The sequence below is a fragment of the Cinclus cinclus genome, chromosome 1, assembly GCF_963662255.1.
Source record: "Cinclus cinclus chromosome 1, bCinCin1.1, whole genome shotgun sequence".
Taxonomy (NCBI): domain Eukaryota; kingdom Metazoa; phylum Chordata; class Aves; order Passeriformes; family Cinclidae; genus Cinclus; species Cinclus cinclus.
The window spans coordinates 23,974,172-23,986,598 of NC_085046.1; the positions used below are offsets into that span (position 1 = coordinate 23,974,172).

Consider the following 12,427-nt stretch of genomic DNA (forward strand, 5'->3'; position numbering starts at 1 on the left):
TTACAAATTCATTGCTTCTGTTAGTTTTCTTTCCTCAGGAATACCATTTACCTGCAAATAGATGAGAATTTATGTAATCCATCAGTGGCACATGATGCTTCAACAGTACTGAACTGTCAAGTATGAGCACAGCACATAAAGAGTATTTTTTATTCCTTTATCAGCAACCACATTGGAGAAATGCTAAAAGCACAATCTGGATCAAAAGACGACATATACATGACAAAGCATTCTTCTGGCAAGGGAGAGGGCTGGGAAAAGATTGTTTAACTTAGAATTTAGCTTTCTGTTTGGGATCTAACAGACTTCATAGGGAGGCTGAGGCACAAAACAGAAAAGGTGGTACATAGTGTACATGCAATATTTAGTCTTTTACTTTACAGGAATATCCTATAAGCTTTTTCATCTAAGCACCTTAAATAGTCCTCATGAATTCTGCCTATTGACAGAGAAACAATTTAAAAACCTAATGTATCTGTTCATATTGGAGACCAGTAGCAATTTTCATCAGTGTTGTAAACATTAGATGTGAGTAGTCACCTCTCACACAGTTCTTTCCCAATTAACTTTTAACTTTGTGAAATAGTCAAGTATTATGTCAGCTACTAAGTCTGCCTTTATATGTAAGGTTAAAATAAAACTATTCCTTACTGGGGATTCAGATAGCTCCCTAAATGGATAACAGTTATTATCCATGGTCTGCTCTTCAAATTACTAAATACAGTCTACTGAAGATTTAAAATAGAATTTTCTTATTCACAGCTGTGACTCATAGTGTGTTAAATTCCCTGAGTATATTACTGTTGGTTTTCTATAGGTGAAGAAGAAAATTTAACTAACAATGTCTCATTCTATAGGTTTTTTGGCCTAGGTGTTATATTTCTGTAAATTTCTTACCGATTGCTAAGTTTGTAGTCATGCTACTAAAAAACTCTTAGCTGTGCCAGAATTTTGTTTTAAATCATAACTTTCTAAAAATCTAACATTCTGGCAACGGGAGTTATGGATATCCTTTCAAAAAAGCTGCAAAAAAGCACGTGCCATCATGTCATGGAAGTGCTTGCAGGGTCACCTGTACTGTACGTCTGAGCTACAAAGCAAGGTGTCATTATAAACCAAGGGAACAGGAGGAGACGCCCTCTGTCCCAAATACATTCCACCACCTGCCCCCCTGGATTTCTGAGAGCTTGTCACAGGCAGCATCTGTGATGAATATGAAAGAACAGTTGTATTCTACAAAAATAATGTACTGTAGAAAATACAGACACAGGAGAGGTTTTAAGATCTAATTTTAGGGCAGTTTTTCAGTGCAACTGAAAAGTGACAAACCTGTGCTAGCTTGTATTTCAAACCTTTGCAGAAATGCCTCACTGCTGTCACTGTACAGTCTTACCTGGTGATTTTGCATTCTATTTGCTGCAAGACAGACTGGAATTATTGAAATGGAACAGTCACAGCAGAGGAGCAGCACTGTGTAACACTTTTATTCTGCCTTCTAAAACAGTGTGAGTGAGAAAAGCTGTGCTAAATGTCAACCCAAACCAGCGCTGGAGGCTCTGGATCAAGGCTTTGGCTGCCAAGGTCATCCACCATTTCCAGCACATGTACGATGAAGAACACAAATGGCAAAGCTACCAGAACTGCTGTCAGACTTTTTATACCTGTGTCTTTAATTTCCACATACCAAAACCTACATGGAGAGAAACATCTATTATATACTTGCCTCAAATCTTTGAAATGTTGTCATACGAAATTCTCCTTTAATCCCCGAAAGCAGTAATGAAGAAGAAGGATTTTCAGTGAAAAGGAAGAGTTGCTTATGTAACTCTTAAGTTAAAACAAATCTTCTGCTTGGACCTGTAGTTCCCATTTTATGTTCAAAATATATGTATCTCTAGAGTTTTGATTAAATACCTCTTTGAATATTTAAAAATTACACTTGGCCTCTACTTTTTCCCTGTGTGGTCCTTACTCCCTCTCACCTGGCTATGCCTGTAGCTTTTTCTCAGACCTGAGATGCTAAGTAGAGAGGACAGTCAGCCCTAGTCCACAGTCTGATGGGTCACTCCTGACCGCAGTCAGTACATGAGCATTTCTGAGAATGATATAAAAGTGAGGAGTAGGACAAAGGAAACCTGAAGCATGGATATGCCTCACCACAGATTCCCCAGTATCAACATTTTATGCCTAATAACTGCAATAAAGAGTTCCTTCTTCAAAGCTTAGCTAATATTGGTGACAATTATAAATTTAGATTTCCTATCAAGTGTCAGAATCCAAACCATGTAACTGCATTTGGGAATCTGGTTGTAGCTTCATGTAACAGAAATTATTTATATGATGTTTTTAAGTTAGCTGAACCAAATTCTGGCCTCTCATACAGAGTCCTAACATAGCATTTCTTCCTTGTTTCATCAATCCCGTGCCAAAATTTTCACTGATGTATCAAAATTCTGGAATGACAATTCTGTAATATTTCACTCTATTTAAATATTATTTCCACTGTCCACAGACTGTATACTTTTTGGCAAGTGTTTTCTCCACACTGGTCACTTAATAATTACAGTATTTTCTGAGTACTGACCTGCACTCTGCTGCTGTGGAATCTGAGTCTGATGTGGCAGGTTCCTATAAAAAACCATTTAATATCTTTAATGCTTCCATACAAAGTCTGAAGTCTATTATGATGAAAGTTCAGTATTTAAACTTCTTCTTTTTTGTTAATGAAGCAATAATCTATTTTCACTATGCAAATACAGATATCCAAAGGTTAGCCAAGACCATGAAATAAAGACAATTAGTGTGAAAGTAGTTCTTATTATTTCACTTGTCAGCTACATTCAATGACTCAGACTTGGTGAAATGCCAGAGGCAACAAGAGTCACTGTGGGTTTCTGAAGTCAAGCAGAGTTTGGTTTCTGTAAGAGAATATTCCATATTCCATGATTACAGTGAAGGTGATGGCATTTGCAACGTAGTAAATGGCTGTGGAATGAATGAACAGTCAGCCACTCCTATGTGTCACACCAGTTCACTTATCAAGGCAAAGTTACATTTTTGTGCCCTGCTTAAGCCTCTATTTTAACTGCTACCAGATAGAGCTTTTTAAAGAAAGGAATTAAGGGTTACAATGTAGGTGAAGCAGATAAATACCCTAGGTACAACTCAAGAAAGCCTTTGGTACAGGATGTGGCACCCCAGTCATAAAAATTGCTATTCTGAATAGAAAAGGAGCTGTAAAAGATGGGGGCAGAGCACTTTGCAGCACTTGTATAAGAAATAATTTACACAGCTGTCCTTTCTGGAGAATTTAGCTTTTGGGACAGGGAGCAGAAGACACTCCTGCAGCACAGATCTACATTGTGAAGGATATTTAGGACAAGCATGTGTAAATTAGGGCTGAGTTAGAGCTGGCACAGGACCATCAGGGCCATGCAGGTCTGCCAGCAGAGGAGGTACCAGCTGGAGCTGGTGCTACAGCACAGCACTGCAAAATGCCAGCCACTTCTGAGACTGCTGCCTCAGATCTGCTCAGCCCCAGGCACCTCAACCATGCCTTGCCAGAAATGCCTCTTTGCTACAACTCGCTCTATGGACCTGTCCAAATTAGAACATGTGCAAAGCATTGGGTCTGCCTCACAGGGTTCACTAAGTTACTGATAAATGAACTCTGAGGGACAGGAATTAATTTTTTTTCTGGTTTCTGTCTTGGAAAGAGAGTGGCAACAATGGAAACAGGAGAGAGCTGTGAGTGTTTTTCTTGGCAAGTCTGAATTTATTATCTGTGTAATGGAGTATGTTCTTCTGTTCAGTGTCAACATTTCAAACACAAACCATGTGTGACAGGTACATGACTAACCACTTACAAAGTCTAGATCTTCTGATATAAAACTACCACCAACCTGGTGGTAGTTTTATACTCAAACCCCAAAGATATGGATCAAGAGACAGGGTGTCTAAAATAGAACAGTTTAAACTGATTCCTCTGTCAAAAGTAGTTTTTCTCCAAAACATGCAGAAACCTAACCGTTCCATACCAAGCCTCTTGCAAGCCTGCAGACTGAAAGCCAGCCATTTAATCTTACAACAGAAGGCCTTTCTTCCTGCTGGAAATGCAAACATCAGAGCAATCTTGAACTAGAGAGTCAGAATTACTGAATCCTCCCATAACGACCACATTTCAGAGGACAAGCACTGGAATCTACAGCTAGGTCATGCAGCACAGTGAGCATTAAAAAGCCAGAAGTGAGTGTGAACACTTACTGCTGTGTCTGCATCAGAGGCATGCTGGTGTTGTCGTAGCTGTCCGTGTGCAGGGGCGGGACGATCTCGCCCGTCACCGGGTGGAACACGGGCAGCGTGGAAAGCGGCCACGCGATCTCTCTGTTCTTGGACATGTCACGGAGCTCTTTGGTTGATTTCTGTATAGCACTGTGGTGCACCAACTGGATGCTGTGCCACAAGGAAATAAAACAGTGGATACATACTTTAAGTGCTCTAGCGAAACACAGAGAATTTTGCAATTATTATTATTAAAGTACAAGGACTTCAATGCATGCTACAGACTACAGTGCAACAATTACAACCTTCACATAGTTAAATTAATAAATATTTGATTTATTTAATTTTTTAAGGTAAGAATTATTCTATTAGATTTTTCTGTCTGAATAGATATTTTTCATAGGATTCAAGACTGTGCAGTTTGTGGCTGATGTTCCATTTATTTGCTGCAGTTAAAGTTTGGTTAACTCCTGATTCTTGTGGTAGAGTCATAAAAGCTTGTAAATCAATTTTAAAACACTCCATATTTTAGGCACTGGATACCTTCCAGGATATTTCTTTTCCTGTTCACTGCCTTTAAGAGACAGGTCTGAGAGTTCAATAGTCAGGAGTATTAATTGCATATTAACATATTTATTCTAACAGCACTATTTTATTTTGAATTGACAGTCCTTAATTTCAAACCCTTTTTATTCTGGTCTTCTATCCTTGCCAAGACTCTGATTTAAAAGCAGCTTTCACATTTATGAATTAAACCATGAATTAGAGAGAATGAAAGAAGATTATGACACATATGTATGAAGCATGACGAGCTACTGAGAATGAAAATTAAATGGTAAAAGAAAAATAACAGGAAAGAAGACACTTACTCTGGTGTTTGCATGTTTCTCTTTTCCCTAAAAACAAAACAAAATTTATGAATTAAATAATAGCATTGATAGTTGGAACATTAATCTATCTGATGATGAAAACAGTACATGATGTGGAAATGCTGACAAGGTTATTGCTAAACGCAACTTGGCAGCATTTGCAACGGGGTTCATGATGAGGCCTTGATGAACGCACGTAGAGAGAGGTGATCGTGGTGACAGACACACAGACACACACACACACAGGGAAATGAAAAATGCAGGTTAAAGAATAAGCTTCTGACTAAAATAAATTCTGTGACAAAATGAAATTGTAGCTTGTGTAAGAAATGGCAGAAATCGCGTTACTTGCTGCTTTCTTTTTATGTGTTTTTCTTTGATAATATGTCTAAATTCAGTTAATGTCCTCAACCAGGTTTATGTTACGAAAGTTAGCATTTTAGAAATTACTTAACATTCTCCTGAACCAGTGATCCTTTATTAGTATTTTATTTACTGGGGGCATTTTGGAGAGCTGTGCACATGGGGAGATTTTGAAGTTTTGTGCATATGTTGAGTATTTTAACCCTTTCTAGAACATCTGAAGGCCCTACTTCCACTTGCTTGAAAATTAGTACATGTGCTTAAGTGTAAAATAGTTCCATATTACAAGCACGTACCTTTTGGCCTGTTTTAAATATTTATAATGAACTGAATGGAGATATTCTAACAAATAACCTTCTATGCATTTTAATCTTAGAAAAATCAAGAGTTACTTATTAGCATGTTAAAGTACTCACACTCCTTCCCGTCGGCAGCACATGATATAGGCAAGTATTAGAAAAAGCACCAGTGCTATTGCCGAGGGCACTGCCAGTGTAATTAGGAAATCCGAGTAATAGTCTCTGCTTTTCAGTGTATCAGAAGGTGGCTTGTATTCTCCACCATCAGGTAATATTCCCTCTCCACGAATCACTTCCTGAAAGGTGGAAACTTGTTTTGTATTGTCAACCTGATATCCAGGGAAAAAAAAAAAAAAAAAGAAAAAGACAATTAAATAACAAAGTAACAGAATATAAAAGCAAGCAGGTATTTAACTAACTGTAACACATAAAAAAAAAATCCATATTACACATTTTACGAATTCTATACAATTTCATCCAACCACTTTTTTAAAAATAGTAGCTTACATTTTATGAAGCTTCTGATCATTCTGATAAATAATGTTAAAATAACACTACTCTCTTTTGTGTCTACCATAGATATCATGTCTTTTACAGGTTAATTTTAGGCATATTTCACACAAATAGTATTTGAGTACAAATTTAGTAAACATCTTTAGTGCAAACTAATTAAGTGATACTGATTTCTTTTTGATTAATTAATTTCTTACTAATCTTCCTAAATAACAATACTGTCCTCTCTTGTCTAAAGCTGGCAAAAATGAAGAGTCACACACCTACAATGTTCTTCTTCCTCCTCCTCCTTTGTATCATGTTTTACATCCAGTGCTCAAAAAATCAAGAGCCATCAACTGAGCTGCTGACGACAGCTCATTGTCTCCCTCACACAAATTCAGTCAGCCTACAAAAGCTGGATTCCTGGTCATAATTTCTGTGTGTGTGTCTGTCTGTACCCAATGATCGTAGAAATACACGCCTGTTTTGCTGCTAGATTTCCTATTGCTTTTGACTGCCATTCCCGGATGACTTAATTTTCTTTATTCGTTTTGTTATCTTCAGTTAAATGCTACTGTCAAATTTGATCAGTGCTAGCTTTAAGATCATTAATCTTCACATCATTAATACAAATAAAATACACTTGCTTACATGCTTGACCTTTTGTCTGACTTTTCACTGAGAAATCCTACAAATTATTGTCACTTCTATATGATTTACATTTCATGTCATAAAGTGCTGTATTACAGCTTAGGCAATGGGTGAAGAGATTTTTATGAAATTCCAGAAATCCTGCTGAGCCTCAAATGTGTGAGCATACACCGACACACACACACACACACATATATGCAAGTGTTTGTTGAATAAAAATTAATTGATGTATTCTCTGCTAATTAATTCCAGAGTATCTTTTATGTTAGGGACACTGAGTTCCACCTGGCTGCTTAGCTGAATCTCAAGCCCTAACAATGCACAAAAAAGATGTACTTATTGATGTGACTGACAGAGATCCATACACAGTGTGAGAACAAGCTGTCAGAGATCTGCTTCAAGTGGAGCACTTATTACATCGCTCATCCTTGTAGAATGTAGGACCCCCAAATTTAAATCCACTCTTTGATTAGGTGCTTACTGCCAACACCACCTCATGAACACTGTGAGGATGAGGATATGATGGCTCTATTTTCTATCACTTGTTTAAATTGTAGATATGGGAGAGCTCAACTCCATCCCAGCCCATAGATCTGGGGAGAATTCCTGTCTCTCAGCTTGCCTTGTGAAAAGCAGACTGTGATTAGATAGAGAGAGGCTTGGCTCCCTTTCCCCTTTGATGCAGCAGGTTACAGCAGAAATGCTGCTGGCAACAGTAAACACCCCTAAGACAGTTCAAATTCAGTTACTGTGGCACACTGCCAAAACAAGTGCTGAATTCCAAAAGGTTGTGTTGTAGCTGCTGCAGAAAATAACACTTCTCTGAAAGCCTGTTCCTGTTACACATGCCAGGGTGATCTCTGCTTTTCTCAAACCATCATGACAATGCTGCTTCATGATTAGTTTATGAGCCACTGCCACTATCAGGCATTTTTCTCTGAAGTACTCCTAACCATCTTCTTTTCCTTCCTCATGGGCACTGCTGACTGTTCCTGCATTAGTGCACTATCACTCTCCTGCTTCTTTTAAAATTCATCCTGTTTTCCAAGACTGTTTCTCCAATTTCTCAAGACTTTTCTGAATTCCTTCATGTCCTTCAATGCACCTGCATTGATCCTTTCACTTTCATGGGGAACTACAAATTTAATTAAATAAGCACACTACATAATCCAGCTATTAATGAGGAACAGACAGGAATTATTATTAGTCTGGCTATGGTTATGGCTATCAACCAGCTCTCCACTAGTTCCTAGCTTCATCTAGGTCATGTTCCTGAGTTTGCTTGTGAGACACATTGAAAAACCTTACCAAGAAGGAATTACATTTGCTGCTCCACCTTGGTTCTACTTCTTCCTTATAGAAGGAAATTGAAGACTTGACATAGTTTGTTCTTGCCAAAGACCAGCTGCCTTCTGCTATTTTTCAGGTGCTGGTAAGTATTGCTGTGTACACTTGGGCCTTTTACAATTTTTTAACAGAAAGCCAATATAAAGCAAATAATCTGGGTATTCTTCTGAAACAAGTATTTTCCAACCTTCTAGAACCTTTCCTAATTTATAGTGTATAGGCAGAAAAGACTGGAAGTTATCCAATCAATTTTGTGGACCAATACTTTTCCTTATACTCAGTATATACTCCTTATACTCAGTAAGTTTTTTCCATCCAGTGTAAAATATCTCCCTCTCAGCTTCCTCCTGGGTAATGTCTAAATCAGCTCAACAACCATCTAAGTTTATTTTACATACTTTCACCATCATTGTTCAGATTTATCTGCAACATTCTCTTCCAATACTGTATTATTTCTTGACTTTCCTTACAGGAACAAAAAATACCCCACCAAAACCTTAAAAGCCCCTCTGGGAATTATTCTCCTTTCATGGCAAATACTCCAGTGTTTGATTATCATTTTTATTGCATTTGACTAAGAAGAATGTTTCTATTTATTATTTAATTAGTCAACATTACATTAATTCCTTTTTCTATTTAATTTTTAACATAAAATATGTTATAGACAATTTTCAGAAACAGATTTTTTTAAGAGCATAGTATTAACTGGTCAGTGTAGAATCAGTATCTGAGAAAACACATGTGTGCACACACTTTTTAGGGAAGTGTAACCAGTGGTATCAGAATTCTGAATTAATGAACTACACCTCTCATTACTTTTAGTTTTTTAAGTCCTGGAGTTCTCTGGCCATTTATAGAATTCATTGCTAGTGAAAACAAATACAGTGGTTTCACTGGGGCTCAATTCTAAGAGAATTTAGCCTACATAGCAAAATCATTTCACAATCTTAAAGAGTGTCTGCTAGGTGGAAAAAAATATCAGTCACAGTAAAGTGGAATTTGCAACATTGTCTGACCAGACCGGCAAAACTCTTACCTGTACTTCTACAAACGTCACTTTTATGCAATAATAAAATAACTCACCAGAGAGATTTTACACCAGTCAATATGGAACTGAGTACGAAATTTTTTATCACAGGTTATTACAGGCTCCATTTCTTGACTGCATCTCAGCTGATTTTGTGGGTTTTCCACTTCTCGTAAACACGAAGAGAAAGGAACATCTGCCCCAACCATCACATACACACTGCAGAAAGAGGTGAGTGACAGACCAGCAGGATGTCTCACAAATCCCCAAAGAGCAATGAAGTACTCTTCCAAACATCATCCAAACTGTATACAGTAACATTAAGCTGTTATTTAAAGATTGAAATTACTTTTAAAAATAATTCTCCTTCATAGTAGACTTCTATCTCTTTAAGCATATAAGTAACAGATTGAAATAAAAAAAAAAGACTTTCTTAAGCTGCTTGTTACAACATATTCTAGTTTGCTTGTTAATGTGAACGTTACACTACCATGGGTGGTGCCAATTGCTATTAAGTCAAAGAATTCCAAGTGTGGCTTCCTCATGTAAGTAAATCTGTACTATTTTTGAAAACTGTATTAAAATAACATCATTTTGTTTTAAGGAAACCTTTAATCTTATTAATCATAGATTTCTTAGAGTTTCTTCTCATGTTTTCAAAATAAATTCACAATGACTAGTTATTGCTAAACCTAATACAGATATGAACATGCTAACCCTCAGCTTCTTCTGAAAGATTCCATACTGTAGCTATGCATGGCCAATAAAATTTGCTTCAGAACCCTGAAAGCTGAAGGTAAACCTAATACTCCATTTAGCATTACCACAGAGCAACTACACTGATTGTATTATTCATTGTCATATTTAGGTATATGCAACACTGCTGTAAAATACAATCTGCTGCACCAGGTTATAATCTACCAATGGATTCTGAAACAGAAATTAGGTCCCAGTTGCCACTTGTGACAGTAGGCATTATCTAACTAAATATTTGAAATGTAGCCACTTGTATTATGTGACTCTGCTATTACTCTGTTTAGTACAGGAGTCACTTTCCTTCTTTAAATGTGCTCAAAAACTCCAGAGACACAAAAGGGCCCTGGAAAAGCCAGTATTTTCTGGACACATCTCATATTTTGAACCTTCATTCCCTTCTTATTTATTTATATATTTGACTCCAAAATATCTAAAATTATCTTAAAAAAACCTAGGCATCTTCACTTTCACCAGGGAAAAGCACTGTCAGAACCATATTTGAAAAAGCTGAATCCTTACTAGTTTCAGTTAAATACAGTTCAGAACAGTATTTATGGTTACAAATCACAGCTGGAAACAGTCCATTCCAGCAATTTACACTCAGTAACCTGAACTCCCCAGACACCTTACAATTTTCAGAAGAAAGTCAGCAGTGCTCTTGAATCACATAACTAACTCACTTAGTATGAGTAGTGCTAAAAATTACACTGTTACATACTAACTGCTTCTACAAATTGAAGTGTCTCTGCAATCTCTGCTCTATCATATCTTGCTTCAAAATTTTGAGTTTAATGAATTGGGAACAGTTAAAAACTTGAAAAACCTGCCAAGTGACTGCTCAGAAGCATATTCACTACCAACTCATTTACAATTCATGGAATTTATTAGTATTCCTTGGATTCTAACATCAATATATAGCAACTGTGCCTTGTTGTAGTGGTATCTAACACAATAAAACCAGATTATAACTGGGGCTCAGAATGTGAGTAAATTTTTTGTATCTAATTCCAAAACATACAATGACAATTGTAAAGTTTCTAGAATACTTAAAAAAATATTAGGCTTGTCAGTAAGAAAAAATAAAAGTGAAGCAAAACCATCATACTGACACATGCTTACCCCTCTTTCATGTCATTAATTGGAAGTGGAACTCTCCCTCCCCTGTCAAGGGCTGAAGTAATGTTTATAGCATTCAAGCGTTCTGGCTGCCATACATTTTTCACTGCTCCAAGGAAGTCACCAAGAACTTCACTTGCTAACATTTCTTCTACATTCATATTCCTTATGAAGAATTCCGCTTGATACGGTAAAGGAAAATCTACTTGTGATGAAAAAGAGTGTTGCATTAAATAAATGCTCCATAAATCCCAACATAAATCTTCACAATATCTGGAGTAGTGATTAATGTAATACTACTTTAAAATTGATACACCTTTCCAAAAATCTTGTGTTTGAATTAGCTCATTTTGAACCTGTGATTATGTTTAATTCAATAGAGAGTACCATCAGCTGCTACTTGAGCTGAAAACCTTCAGTTATTTATAAAACAACAGGGAGATGAAGAAGCAGACTAGAGGGAAAGAGTCTTAGTTGGTAAAACTTCATTAAACAGATATAATTACATTCATGCTAATTTGGGGGTCAAAACCAATCTGTAGCAGCAATGGATTCCAACTCACGACAATCCAGAATGTAAATGTGATAAAGAGAACTCATTTTAAGGTCCAAATGTCCATATATGCCATAACCTGTTGTTTTCTGATTCTGCCTACACAATCGTTTGTTGCATAAGGCACACACAGAACTAAGAAAACTAAACAACATGCAGAAAGAGAGTGAAATCCTTCATATAATGTCCCTTTAAATAGACAAGGGAAATTTTGAATTAGTAGCAGTTTAATGAAAAACAAAGATGCAAACATTTTACTGTGAGCGAAGCAAAACAGTTCTGAATGACAGAAATAATCTGGATTTAAAAACTAAAATGAATTAAAGCAGGAAAAATCCTCATACTTCTCCCTTGTGAACCTGTGTTTGGTTTGAACACCAGACAACTATTTTACAGTATTTATCTTCAAAAGCAGGAGCCCGTAAGAGGGATTTGCTGATTCAGTTAAAAACACAACAAGCTATATTCTGTACATACCTTCTGCTGACATTATATTAATGATCAAATTGTGTCTTGCTGTTTCAAAGGTACGCCTGTTATATGCAGTGATCTGGAGTGAAAAATATAAGATTACAAAACAATGCAAAAATAAAAATTATATAAATGAAACATCAGTGAAAGTTAAATTGATTAAGTTAGAAATACCCATTTTTAAGTACTTTGCCTCCTT

At 36.6% G+C, this 12,427-nt stretch overlaps 1 protein-coding gene across 2 annotated transcripts in view; it reads right to left on the reverse strand.

The window, feature by feature from the left end:
* The window catches only part of SGCE (sarcoglycan epsilon), a 30,602-nt gene continuing 18,175 nt past the window's right edge, over nt 1-12,427 (reverse strand). The window contains exons 5-13 of one of the 2 annotated variants that reach the window (XM_062495027.1): nt 12,235-12,307; nt 11,208-11,406; nt 9,389-9,551; nt 5,930-6,141; nt 5,151-5,177; nt 4,264-4,452; nt 2,585-2,628; nt 1,724-1,758; nt 1-51 (exon numbers count right to left, since the gene is read on the reverse strand). In XM_062495027.1, the coding sequence (XP_062351011.1) occupies nt 1-51; nt 1,724-1,758; nt 2,585-2,628; nt 4,264-4,452; nt 5,151-5,177; nt 5,930-6,141; nt 9,389-9,551; nt 11,208-11,406; nt 12,235-12,307 (993 nt within the window). The remainder of the gene's footprint in view (nt 52-1,723; nt 1,759-2,584; nt 2,629-4,263; nt 4,453-5,150; nt 5,178-5,929; nt 6,142-9,388; nt 9,552-11,207; nt 11,407-12,234; nt 12,308-12,427) is intronic. The other variant, XM_062495036.1, reaches the window with a different exon arrangement.